This window comes from Pelobates fuscus, chromosome 3 (assembly GCF_036172605.1).
Source record: "Pelobates fuscus isolate aPelFus1 chromosome 3, aPelFus1.pri, whole genome shotgun sequence".
Taxonomy (NCBI): domain Eukaryota; kingdom Metazoa; phylum Chordata; class Amphibia; order Anura; family Pelobatidae; genus Pelobates; species Pelobates fuscus.
In genome coordinates, this window is record NC_086319.1 from 350945524 (window position 1) to 350959964 (window position 14441).

At 32.6% G+C, this 14441-nt stretch overlaps 2 protein-coding genes across 2 annotated transcripts in view; one reads left to right on the plus strand and one right to left on the minus strand.

The window, feature by feature from the left end:
* Nucleotides 1-959: 959 nt before the first annotated feature.
* DUOXA2 (dual oxidase maturation factor 2) lies at nucleotides 960-10845 on the minus strand. Its single transcript, XM_063445719.1, has 7 exons — nucleotides 10780-10845; nucleotides 9326-9501; nucleotides 6916-6973; nucleotides 5262-5396; nucleotides 3607-3820; nucleotides 3242-3456; nucleotides 960-1441 (listed from the first exon to the last, which is right to left on the minus strand). The coding sequence occupies exons 2-7, from the start codon at nucleotides 9470-9472 to the stop codon at nucleotides 1272-1274; spliced, it is 939 nt and encodes a 312-aa protein (XP_063301789.1). The 5' UTR covers nucleotides 9473-9501; nucleotides 10780-10845; the 3' UTR covers nucleotides 960-1271.
* Nucleotides 10846-11047: 202 nt separating this feature from the next.
* LOC134603310 (dual oxidase 2-like) overlaps nucleotides 11048-14441 on the plus strand; it is a 68574-nt gene continuing 65180 nt past the window's right edge. The window contains exon 1 of the mRNA XM_063449165.1: nucleotides 11048-11123. The gene's annotated coding sequence lies outside the window, so the exon portion shown is untranslated. The remainder of the gene's footprint in view (nucleotides 11124-14441) is intronic.

Genomic DNA, 14441 nt, shown 5'->3' on the forward strand with positions numbered 1-14441 from the left:
AAGTTAAATAACAGCCATAGTCACACCTACCATGCATGTGACCTGCACAGCCTCCCTACACATTGCCAGTAAAGTGAGATCTAATGTTTAAAATCCCTTTATTGCACAGTCTATTTCATTTAGAATGCCTTATCTCCTACTCTGTTGATAATTTGCGTGACCCTGCAGGATCTTCCTGTGTGTGTGAATAAAGTTAAATTAACAGCGCATGAAAGTAAACACACTGTGCTGTCACATCTGCTTGAAAATGAACCCCTTTTATTTCATGGAGATTGTGTTAATCACGGCCAAGGGAAATGTGGCTAGGGCTGCAAAAAAAGAAACCAAGGTGATTTAACTCCTGAGAGGCAGAGGATTGAGCAGAGATTCATTACACTAAAGTTGTTTTGGTGCTTAGAGTATCCATTTATCTTTCAAAAAATATGTCTGACAGGTTATATGATGGCATTTATAAAGAGCTCCTGTAAACTGTTCATTAACAGGGTTGTACAAAAAAAAATAGATGATTTATAGTAAAAGTTTATTTACTGTAAAAACAATTAATATGTAGACAGAGTTTCTTATCAGATGAAATGCATGTTTTGAGAAGGGGCTAGATGCCTTTCATTAGATAGAATATTCATAAACTAATGGTTAATTCTAATGGTAACAGCTAGTTGAATAAGGGGGTGGATCTGATTGCCCTTTCAGAGTCAAGATGGAATTTTTTCATATATTTTTTTCCAGCACATCAGAAATGAATTTCAAATTATTTTATATCAACAGTAGAAAGAAATGTGAAAAAAATGAACTTGATAGACTTGTTTCTTTATTTTAAACTACTGTGGTTACTATGTAACTAGAATGACAATAATATATAGTACATTAATTAACAATCTTAACCCCTTAAGGACACATGACATGTGTGACATGTCATGATTCCCTTTTATTCCAGAAGTTTGGTCCTTAAGGGGATAATATTACATTTACAAAATAGTGCATAACTCATACAATATGCTACTTGTATAGTCCTCACAGAAGACTTTGTTCAAGTATATAATGAAATGGAGAGGGTTGTCTCCATAAATCACTTTTAGTAACTCTTCATATGAAAATGAATCATTGGTACTACAGCTTCCCAGAAGCTTGATAGGTATGATGGACTTCAGAAGATGAGGTATGCTTGCATCTACACTGGTGAAGAATTCATAAAGAAGTAGACCACTGACTCACTGAAAAGTGCAGTTCTTCTTGAAATTAATTTATGAAATGTCCACTATTCATATTGGCAGTTATACAATATTTGAGTTAGGGACATGTGAACAATTGTTATTTATGTATATTTCCGCTGAGTCATAATCTTCTTCCTCCCCCTCAGAAGAATCAAAAAATATCTTCAGCTTCTCAGGAATAAATACGTTCATCGCAATTAGTGTAAATCCAATTACAAAACAGAGCAGACCTGAAAAGAAAATAACGAAGCATTAGTAGAACTCTCCTAAAGAAACAAATTAAGAAATAGTTGCTCACATTATTGGAGAACAGTGGCATGCTAACATTTAGATGTGGTTCACTTTGCCTGGTCAGTTATCCATCCCAAATGTCAATTCTCTGATGTTTGTCATTATGGCTCAGCTAATACCATAATATAACTCAATTATAAGTAATCAAGATGCTGTTTCTCAGCCTCAACTTTTCTTTTTCAGGTCAATAAAAGAAAAAGGAAAACTAAGTTGGATAATAATGATATCTAGACTATGGATGTCCTTGAAAAATAACACACACACACACACACACAAAAGAGAGAGTAAAATGTCCATTACTTATTAGTTTTATATATTGTTATAAATTAGTTGGATATTATTGTGTGTATTCTTTAACACCCCTTAGAATGTGTGTGTTTCAGGATGTCTCAAAATGCAAAGTTTTTTTTAGAAAATTATAAGTTGAATACAATTGATAAATCAGAATTTTTAATCAAAAAGGAGTTTTTCCTTATTTTGGATTAGCATTGCATGGATCTTTCTTAATCCTAAATTACTTTTCTACTAGGTTAATTTTGCAGGTGAAAATGGATAAAACTACTTTAAAAGCCACCCGATTCAACAGATCAGGTTTCTGATAAGCTGTAATAATGTAGGTTATTCATGAAATATTAGTTAGCAGACTTTACTTTATGAAACACTTAAAAAATGTATTATACGAGGAAAATGAAAATAAATAACCTAGGGCCAAAATTTAGATAGCACAAGGTAGAGGGCACAAAAAAGGGGGGTAACCCCTAAATAGTGAATATCATAGAGAATAAACAAAAAAAGAAAAGAATGCCATTCTACCTGTGTATGATTTACTGAGATTCTAGGCTTAAAAAGTAACTTTTAATAAATTAATCTAAAATACAAATATATTAAAGAAAAATCATATGAACAACAGGAGTGAGTGGAGACTATACAGCGAGTAAACCTCTGACTACTTATACAAGCTGTAAAAGTGTATACATAATAACACTAATGCTGAAGCAATACTGTTTTGCTATAATATAACATCAGTGTATTCCCAAGTAATAGAAGTGATACTATATTATATCACTAATAGCTGTAACAAGAGGGGGGAGATAAGTTGACTGCTAAACCAGTGCTGTCAATAGTTAAAAGATTTATGGATAAGTAAATCCCTACATGATAGTACAACTAACGACATGGGTTAGCCCCACATACAATAATTGATAATGTTCTATGGTGCTTAACCTCTGAAAGATCCAAGATAATGGTTCAGCTCAGACAGATTTCTGACAGACGGCGATTAGCCAGTTAAATATCACAAAAGCTGCCTAGATCATAGAAGCGTATTGATAATAAATTAAGGTTGCAGTCAAGAAGTAAAGTGTAAAATAAGGGGTTGCTGACCTGGCTCCGTTTTTTCTCCAAGATACCCAGCAGTATATTCTAGTGTAACAACGGCTGCCTGCACTGAGTTATCTTATGCTTTACCACAGTGGAGCACAAAGCAGTAGCTCACCTGTGAAGGACTGCTGACAGGCAGCAGTTAACTGGTTAAAAGTCACACAAGTTGCATAAGTGCTAGCTGCATCTAAATAGTAGGTCAAAGTATAAAGAGAGGGTTTGCAAACAGTTTTGAACAGGTTATAATCTCAGTAAATCTATAAGCCTATAATCTCAGTAAATCATACACAGGTAGAATGGCATTCTTCACTTTCAAAATGTATTTTACAACAGACTGCTATTTGCATTCTATGACTTACCAGTTGCGAGAGTAAGCCAGAAAGATCCTCCGTAGTACGTCGTCAGGGACTCGGCTCCAAATTTGATGTCGCAAAACCCAACATTCCGTACGGTTGAAAATGATAGTAATGAGAATATAAAAAAAGATGCGGTAACAAGGATCATATAAGCTCCATATATGAAAACCGAGAAGGAGAAAAGTATATTGGAGATAACCCATGAGCAGAATGCCACCCTGGAACACATAATGCACAATCATTTGGTTAATAAACTTAATAAATGTTATACAAATATATATGACAGAGAACAATTAATACATTTGTATTTTAATCACATATCATTTTAGTGATATTTGTATTTTATTTTTTTTGCCAATGTTACTTACCACATACATGCTCCAGCATAATGTGCAGACAATCTATACTGTGCGAACAAACCGCATGGGTTATAGTGCGAGAACTTTTCTGCGATGTACAAAATTGGATTCGGCAGGCCTTTTTTAAGTCCTTCTTGGTAATATTCATTGAAATCTTGACCAAAACTCCATATAAACTGTTCATTGTAATTTATTGTTTCATTAATTTGATGAATAGGATTACCTGAGTAAAAAAAAAGTGCATATAATTATATTCTGCTCAGTATATTAAAAAACGAAGACATACCTACTGCTTTAATGCATTATTTTACTGCTTAAGTGCTACCACATAATACTGGACATTGAAGGGCTAACGGGGGGGTAGTTTTGTGAATGTGCCAGTCTGATTTTATGCCCCCATAAAATAATATTTTAATTAAAATATGCATAAATAATTGTATAATTAACGTAGGGTGCAAATTATTATTTGGGTGCATCCTCTGCTGACTTTCCATGCCCTATGTTTTTACATTTCATTGGTTGGCCCTTCCACTTTTGATGCCAGCCTACTCTACTGCTATTCATGGCTAAGAGTCAATGACGGCAAATATTTATGTCAGACGTTAGCATTTCTATATTAAAATCCAAGTGCCTATATTTTTTGTGCCCTAGGGTGGTACAATAAAATTATTTCCTGGTCGGATATTTGGTTCTCACTCATTTCCTGATCAATGAACACAATAGCGGCTACAGCCAAAGATTATTTTGTGTCAGTATGCCAGGGTTTATGTAGTTGCTGGTTTGTTTACTTTGTGGTCAAAGTTAATCTAGGTTCAGGAAACATGTGGTTTTTGTGGAATATGTATACATAAAGTCAGCACACTCGTAATGATGTGAGTGCTTAATTGCATTATTCTCATATTTATTTCTTCACTAAAAGTTATGGATTACTGAACACTAGTATAAGTTGATGCTGTATTTGGAGTGTAACATCTCCATAGATCATGCATTCTGATTAATTACAGTAGCTATTGTCTAGTATGATGTGTCTATCATGATCAAAAAAAATTCTATTTTGTTAATGATGAAGTATATCTTTAATTGAATTAAAATCTTACATCATGTAAAATGTAGTTTTTAAATACTATACCATTAAACGACAAATGCTGTACCATTAGACAACAACTCTATTAAACCTGAGTGTGAACACTTTTTTTAAAAATAAATAAAATGACATAAATAATTGTAAAATTCAAATATTTTATTTATCACTTTACAGAAGAGAAATATGATAGAATGGTGTTGAAATGTTTATCATGCACCTGAATATTCTGAATAAATTCACTCACTCAAGAAGAAATGTTACCAGAACGTCTAATTCTTTAAAAAAGACTGTAATGTGATTCACCAAAGTATTTAACACTTAAAAGCAACCAGGGCAAACCTTAGCTCCTAGGTTACTTCTGAACTTCCTTACCAATAATGCACAGTAAGCCTGAGGGCCAGAACTTCAGAAGATATCTCTGAAGATAGTTACAGATATTATGCTGCCATAGTTCTTAAATACTAGAAGAGCGTGATGGGTTATTCAAAATCTGATTAGCAAAGATTTACCATCATTCTCTTTTAGAAATGACAGAAAGCTGGTTATTTCTATAAATATTACACACTTTAATGGTTATTACCTTTCAGAGTGACATTGATGCCTTTGAGTCCAACATAAACTCCAATATCTGCATTCACCACAGCATTACTGAAGGACTTATATGTCGTTGTAGCATTAACTACGCCCACCTCCCAGTCTGCGGTGAAGTTAACAGCTGCATTTTAGAAATAAACGAAAATAGTTTAATCATGTTTTCCTTGTCTACCGTTCAAGAGCAAATGTGGTTTGAATTCAGTGATATATTAATTAATATTAAATATATTAATATTTGCATTTGCATATATTAAAGCAGAATTGTCACTTCTCTGTGACAACTTATGTTAAAGTAACACTCCAAGCATGACGTAGTGGCTATGTTGCCAGGAGTTCCCCCGGTGGGATAAGTAGTCAAATTGGGCACCTGTCACCAACTACCCTGCTCCCAGAAAGTGACAGGTAGAAACATAGAAACATATAATGTGGCGGCAGATAAGAACTATTCGGCCCATCTAGTCTACCCAATTTTCTAAATACTTTAATTAGTCCCTGGCCTTATCTTATGGCTAGGATAGCCTTATGCCTATCCCACACATGCTTAAACTCATTTACTGTGTTAACCTCTACCACTTCTACCACTACCTTCTCAGTAAAGTAATACTTTCTGATATTATTTTTAAACCTTTGCCCCTCTAATTTAAGACCTTGCTGTCCTCTTGTTGTGGTAGTTTTCCTTCTTTTAAATATAGTCTATCCCTTTACTATGTTGATTCCCTTTATGTATTTAAATGTTTCTCTTATCCCCTCGTCTTTCTTCCAAGCTATACATGTTAAGGTCCCCCATAACCAGCAACTGCAATTGCAGTTGGTCAGTACAGGCCCACGACTTTTCTTTACAAGACTCTATATGGGAAATCCAGTAAATGCTAATGGTTAGCATTTATTATTTACATGAATTTGAAATAATCAGTCATAATTGAAATTATATCAAACGTACTGACATATACACCATACGCAGTCTACAAATGTTTATATTTAGTACAAAATAACTATAACTGGGCAAAATAAAATTACTTGCAGGAAATCCCAGGGAATAAGGCAATATGTTTCTCCTATTCTTGAAAATTAACAAGCAACGGGGCCTGATTCTATTACCCTATTTGTGTGGGTTGATAATGATCCCTAGTAGGGGTTACGGTCCTTGGGATGGAGTTGGTTAAAGAATAGGTCTAGAGCTCTCCATAAATGTTACAATTCCCATGTCCTTCCTCCAAAACTTCCACTGCTTAGTTCATGGCAATAAAAGTTCCTACTTTGCCACTTAAAAAAAACGTAGTATGCCATGAGAATGCCCAACCCCCTGCCAATATAAAGCAGTAAAAGGATAGTAATTTGTTTCTTGAAAAAATAGGGAAAACACTATTTTGCTTCTTTCATTTAGCTAAACTATGTCTTCCGTTAACTGTCAGAGAATGAGAGAAGAAAGCTCCATTCAAATTTCCCAAAGTTATTGGAAATTCTACCTGTTGATTTTGTAGCAGCTTTCTTTCTGCCCACCAAAATTAATAAATAAATAAGTAATATCTCCCAGATGTTAATATTGCACATATTGGGATAGAAACATTTATACTTTTTTTTTATCTTGACTTTCTTCTTTTTTTTTTTTTTTTTTTTAAGAGAGAAAAATCCATACATACCCACAGTAACTGCTCCGATAAACAGACTTGTTAAAATTCTGCACGTCCAGAATATTCTCTGTGAAGAAACATTTTTTTTTCCCCATTAGTAAGTGTTTAAGCATGTTATAAAAACTGCAGAATGTCACGATAGCAAAAAATAGATTGTGCATGATGGCATTGAAAGCACAATAGAAAGATAACGCAATATGGAATTTTTATAGAGATGTAACATGCTGTAAAATATCCCCCGTATTATTGAGGATATAATAAAATGCACTGAAGTAGGCAAACCGTGCAGAAATATTTCCTCATTGCGATGTCGCAATTGGTACAGGTGTATTTGACAAATGCAATTAATGGAAATTCCTAAACAGGAGTGTCATTTTCAGGCATCTAATAAATATATCTGTTTATGCTTGGACTTGCATACTTTCGTTTTACTTACTTACTTTCAGGAAGCTGTTTGTATATAATATAAATCATAGCGAGATAATCTCTCCTTAATTTTTATTTCATTTTTTCCTTTTCTAAAAAAGTCTTGTATAATATAAATCATAGCGAGATAATCTCCCCTTAATTTTTATTTCATTTTTTCCTTTTCTAAAAAAGTCTTGTATAATATAAATCATAGCGAGATAATCTCTCCTTAATTTTTATTTCATTTTTTCCTTTTCTAAAAAAGTCTTGTATAATATAAATCATAGCGAGATAATCTCCCCTTAATTTTTATTTCATTTTTTCCTTTTCTAAAAAAGTCTTGTATAATATAAATCATAGCGAGATAATCTCTCCTTAATTTTTATTTCATTTTTTCCTTTTCTAAAAAAGTCTTGTATAATACTTTAAGAAGTTTTGGGGGGCTTTCCCACCATGTTAAAGTATCTGGACTTCGTTTTCAGTGCAATAGCTCAAATAGATTGGCAAAATTGTCAGGTTTATAGGCTGCATTTTTCAAAAAGGTAGCAAAATATTTCAAATATTCAAATGTTTCAAATATTTCAATGCATCTATGAACAATGTGTATGTTAGGAGAGACTATGTACTATGTGGATACAAAGAAATATCCCCGTGCTCATGTAGGAGAAAGTGATAACATTTTGAATAATAAAGTGCTATTTTTAAAATGAATGGGTCTTTGATCAATTATGTGTCACGTTTTGTTTTTCAGTAAATATTTTTTCAAGTACCATTAAGAAAAACAGAAGCAGAAATCCAAGACAAAAGAAAAAAGTGTTGGTTTCCTACAATAGGGCAGTACTCAAAATAGACATTTCAAGATAACAAGTGAACACATTTTGTATAAACACCAATGGGAATTAAAACAATTAAAAAAAGAAAAACAATGGGGATTTAAAACAATTTAAAAAGCAAAACACAATCGCTAAGTAATAAATAGAACCCAGCACTAAAGAGAACATACAAGACAGAAAGACACAGAGAAAGACAAAAGACAAAACAGACACAAAAATAAAATAAAAGAAAAAGAAGTAAAACAAAGATAAAATATTTTTTCTCTTCTTTGCCAGGGAACATTTGATTTTTTTACATTCAAGATCAGGGATAATTTAGAAAACAATTGCATATATTTTTAAAGCATTTCCCTAAAATATTATAGTACTGTTGAAGAGCTACCCTTATCTTTCATTTATTGTGCTTCTACGCAATATATGGTCTTTACAATAATTACAATCATATAAATAAAACATTTATGTCTTATCTAATTCACAGTGGAGTTTTATGCAAATTACAGTGACTTCCTTACCATTGTAATCAGTCAATAAACATTCAGGTCAATAAAAATCTGATAGTAAAATCTTTTATTCTTACAGTAGAATTTCTACTTCTGGATGGATCTGTGCTACGTGTAGAATCAGAGCTTTTGAAATTGAAAGTGCCAGGTTTATTTATAAAAAAAAAAAAAATGGCATTCAATATGAAGGGAAAAAGGCAAATATTTATAAATTATCTGTGAAATGGTGAACATTGGTTTCTGCTGGTTCACAAATGATATGTTTTATCTAAGATACAGGAGTTTATTAAATAAATGATGAATTTTAATGAATTATCAAATTAATTGTAACATATATGGCAAAATCACTTAATTATATAATAATATATAATAATAATATATATATATATATATATATATTTTTATAAATTTGAAAGTTGCTTGTCACAAAATGCTGTGCTTTACAACACTGAGTGTGATGTTTTTAATTTTGAACTTGTAACCGAACTGCAGTGATTAATGTATACAAATTTGGAAAATAGAGATTGTAAAATCTTGAATTTTAAACATTGATTTGAGACTACTATAAAAAAAAATTGCATGCATGTATTTTCAATGATCATATCAATATCAAATATCAAATCATATCAAACATCAAATTTTATCAAATAAACCTTAATGCATTAATAAATAACTCACTGCTTTGCCGCGGATCCCGAGGACAATAAGGATGAAAGCCAGGGCCAAAATCAAAAAGACAATAATGACAACAACTGACTGCATGTTGAAGACAAAGGGCATCCTGTCCTGAGGATAGAATGGGTATATCCCATTGTAAAAGGCCATCTTATTCCCGGGTATTTTTTTTTATTTACCTAAGGAAGAAAATACACATTTTATTAAGCATATATTTTACTTGACATTGTATTGAAACTCAGTTTTGTGGCAGACACATTGATAAAAGCATAGACCACACAGGCATCAAAATACAACCTCATCACTAGTTTTAGAAAGTGATTTGATGCAATAGATATTCTACTTTTATTTTCAAAAAAGCCATTTCCTGATTCAAATCATATAATCTTGAGAAATTATCCGAGTCAGAAAAATTGAGAAATGACTATTGACTATGGCTATTGTAGTACAGAGAGAGACTTGTGGAAAGTGTCGATTGTTGCATAGATTTATGGTCATGACTTGGAAAGTTTATGTGATTTTATCTGGAATCTAACATTGTTTCTGATAACTAAGAACTACGTTTAATGAAGATACGTGCCACAAGCTCAAATTGATGGTTATTCATAAGATAAGTTTCCCCTGGTTCATCAGTCATATTTCCTGAAGCAGCTTTCAACACAAGATTTTTGATAAGTTTGAAGTAGGAGTTCCCAAGCAAATCATTGGCATACAAACACTCCAGAATGTAGCATTTCTTAATTCTGCCCCACATGGGATACTGACAAAATCTATAATATTAGTGTAACTTGGGAACCATCAAACTATAGGAATACTTGAGATGATAATCAAATACATGGAATCCCTCCAAATTTTTCTTGCAAATATAGAAAAAAGCCTATATACAACATTTTTATTTGAACCAGTTGGAAAAATAAAGAAAGACAACCAACTGTGATATTCCTTAATGTTTCTAAAACAAATAATAAATTGTGAAAACAGATTTCTTAGGGAGTTACGGAAGGTCGATCTCAAGTTTTTTTTTTTTTTAATACTGTGATTTTACCCTTAATCCTGGCTTTGCTAATACCAATGCGCAGTAAAGATATATTTCCCTAAAAAAAAGGATCACCTTCCAGATAAACTCCACGCAACTCATAGTTTAATGCTACACCTCGCAACAATCTTTTTTTCTGTACTGGTACTTGGGAATAAAAAGTAAGAAAACCATCCAAAAAATACAATCCCCCTCATCCCCAGAAAAGCAAAGATAAATTCAAAATAAAGAAAATAAAGTTTTATTAAAAGGCACGTTGGGATTATTAAAACCTGAAAAAGTAAGTTGTAGTTAACAAACAACGTTGCGCAAAATATTCATACAAATTTGTTTTAAAATAAGTGTATTATTTAATACAAAGAAAAAATAGCATTGCATACCTTTTAGCTGTGCATAGGAGAGGAAATATAGTTAACCTTACCTCTGTAACAGTTGTACGAGTGTTTGCATATGATTGTCAGGACCAATAAGTTCACAAGTGTCTAAGTGGAATCTTAAGTAGTTGACTTGGTCCCATCCCTTTTATACCCCCAGGAAATGAAACAAACAAAAAAAAAAACCACCTGGTCAAACAAAAAGTACAACCATTTAATGGATAGTGATGAAAGAAAGGAAATATTCAAATTAGATTGCAGCCCAACCCAAGTGCTACCTTGTATCTCATGTACTTCCTTTAAAATAGTCACATACTCAAGACACAAGCATCAAACACTCGTCATAATAAAGATAAATGCTGAGCAGTTCTGTCTTACTGTGCTGGGACAGGTGAGTCTTTCTATGTCTATGTGAGGAGTTGCTGTGTTACATTTTTAATGTATTAATGCAGTGTTGTTCAGCTTCTTGTTTGATTTAAAATGCTGAATTTAGAATTTATATATAGATAGATAGACACACACACACACACACACACACACACACACACACGTTTAAGATAAAATGGGCAGAATGATAGCTATTCACTTATGTCCTGTATATTCAATGCTTTGTTTAATTATTTTTATTTTGCTGTTTCAATTGTTTTCTCCTTCCTGTACACATGAGGACATAATAGATGTGTAGTAATTGTGATGATGATTGCTTAGTGGTTTATAACAGAAGAAAACAAAACAAAAAAAACATGTCTCTATTCATATTGCTCCTGGGCATGAACGGTCCAACAAGATAAAACTCAAAGTAGGAAACAAAAATAAACTTTTGCAGAAAACATTTATAGCTGTACTTTATCAGCAGAAAACAATTAAAATCAGATTCTGTTTCAGGAAGCTGGACCAGCTGTCACCTGTTCTGTTACTATTTATTTTAACCCCTTTAATTGTTAAACTGGCATGCAAAATGCAGCAAATCAGTTATCTTGTCTACTATTAACCTCTTCCCTCCCATTGTGGGTACTTATGCTAACGTTTAGTTTAGATTGCAAAGCAGTGCAAAACAAAATGTATCCCATGTAGCTATACCACACGGACCTACTTACTTACCATTTCTTTCAATGTTGTCTTCCACCTAACAGAAAAACATATAACTCTCCAAGACTAATTTGCATCCTTTCTGCATCTATGCAGGAGGACCATACATGGTAGCTTCCCCTTTTTCCCCATCTTTGTACGTCATACTTCATACCTGTCAACTGACAGTCAAAGAATGGTTTTAAGTATACTGAGCAGTTTCTATTAGTTATATGCAGCTCTGTTCTGCATTGTATAGAATATAAGCATTCATGTACTTACTGTATTAGATACATACATGATTTTGTCATTTGCGTGATATTTTCAAGCTGTATTCCTAGAATTGACTTTGGCTTTCTTGCACCTTTAGGCAGGCTACCTGACCATTTTTATCTATTATTTTGACACAACACAAATATTTATTCCTCTATGTCAACATTTCAGACTCCATCTTCAAAATGTTTAATCTCACACATTTTTCTGTAAATGATGAATACATAATAAAACAAAATGTGTAAAAATGTGTAATTTTAAGGCATTCTTTATAAGCAAAACTGCTGTTTTGGTCTACATTTAAGTATTATCTATGCATTCCATGTTTCAAATAATTATTTGCCAATTTTGTTTTTATTAAAACAAAAAGTACTTGTTAGTAAATGGTTTTAGAACAGTTGGTCCAGTTGCCAGTTACAGTTGCATTAAAATGTACCAGGCAAATATTAGCATTACTGCAAATTGATGCCAAATTTAATTTTCTAGTATTTATATAGTTTATGTATTGAGGATTTTTTTTTTCATAAAAGGATAATTTATGACAGTATATGCAAATCTCATAATGTGCTGAATGAGTGTTTGTGAAATAAACAATCTCTGTTTTATTTATTAATGTTTAATTGTAACTTTAATTAGGAATAATTCATATAATATCATATACATCAACATAACATTATACAAAGATTATTAGACATCAGATTAACTGTCCCTGCAGCCTCAGCAGATAAAAAGCTGCCTCTTCAGAGAAAAGCCAGTGTTTTCACTGTTGCCTAATGCCAAGTCTAGTGGTTATCACTCAGACAGCCACTAGAGGGTAAACAATGATTACAGGACCCACATTTATCTCTGCATGGAAACTCTAAACACTTCCCATAGAGATTTTACATGCTCCGCATGGAGATTCTAAACACTTCCTATAGAGATTCTACATGATCCGCATGGAGATTCCGAACACTTCCCCTAGAGATTTTACATGCTCCGCATGGAGATTCTAAACACTTCCTATAGAGATTCTACATGATCCGCATGGAGATTCCGAACACTTCCCATAGAGATTTTACATGCTCACATGGAGATTCTAAACACTTCCTATAGAGATTCTACATGATCCGCATGGAGATTCCGAACACTTCCCATAGAGATTCTACACATTCACATAACCCATGAAGAAGATCAAGACCAACCAAAGATAATGCTGATAGCACTGTCTAGATGCATCAAAATCCTTCACCCTGTATTATATTTATTACATTGTATGACTTTTTTTAAATAAGTGAATTTTGTGTTGATAAGCTACTATGCGTGGCAAGATATGATAAGGAAATACATTGAGATTGTAACAGATTTTCTGTGGATATGTGACACGAGGCTTAGTGCAAAATCCAGAGAACTCACATATTATTCAAGTCATTGATTTGCAAGTGTAATTTTTACCTTGGTAATACCTTCCTTCTTTTTAGTAACCATAAATATATTATTATTGCCAAGTGTTATGATGTTGAGTCCTTCCTGGGAAATCTGATCATATTTTTGTAGTGGGTGTTATAACACACTATGAAATCATGATTCATTAACAATGTATGCTGTTAAATCAAATGAGTCAACACCTTCCTGTTAATTACGCAGAGTTTTATGTCCTCTCTGTAATCTATCACCAATTAAAAGTGGACATCAAAGCCTAAACAAATAATGTCTAGAGACTCAAGCAATATTGTAAACACTATATGATATTAATTTGTTTATTACTAAATTATATAGCTTTTACTTTGACGCGATCACTTTTACAGATTCGGAATATAGGTCAGTGAAATATAATCCATAGTAAATCATATTTAAACAACAAAACTTGACTAGTTATATCCTTATTTAGTTAACTATGGCGTTAAACAACACCAAAAATATAAATAAATAGATGGAAACTTCTATGCCAACAACTTCACAATCTCTTTCCCTGAACCTAGAGAGCCCCCAAACAAATGCAGTTTGTGATAATTTTCTTTCTAATGTGTATGCCCTTAAACTGTTATACATATATTTTAAAAAATATCAATTAAAATAATCCTATGGGTTTATTGGTTAAACTAATCACTACATTTCCTATAGACTAAAATTCAGAGTTGATAGCAGCACTTGTGCTCTTCTCAGATTCAAGAGACTTCTCTTGTATAAAAATGAATAGCAGGTTCTCTACTGACCAAACTACTTTAAGCTTTATTAAAAGTTTATTAAAAGTTGACTATTTGCCCAATCATCTTCAAAGTGACCAATGCTGTTTCTGGATAATTTTGGTGAAAAGTTAAAGGACCACTATAGTGCCAGGAAAACAAACTTGTTTACCTGGCACTATAGGGTCTTTGGGTCCCCCCCA

Bases quoted from the DNA above. Each gene is read 5' to 3' on its own strand.
- DUOXA2 (XM_063445719.1), bottom strand. From the start codon at position 9,472: ATGGCCTTTTACAATGGGATATACCCATTCTATCCTCAGGACAGGATG. The intron at 3,821-5,261 runs GTAATAACCATT...TTTTTTACTCAG, and splicing joins CATCAATGTCACTCTGAAAG to GTAATCCTATTCATCAAATT. The intron at 1,442-3,241 runs GTAAGTCATAGA...TTTTCTTTTCAG, and splicing joins CTGGCTTACTCTCGCAACTG to GTCTGCTCTGTTTTGTAATT.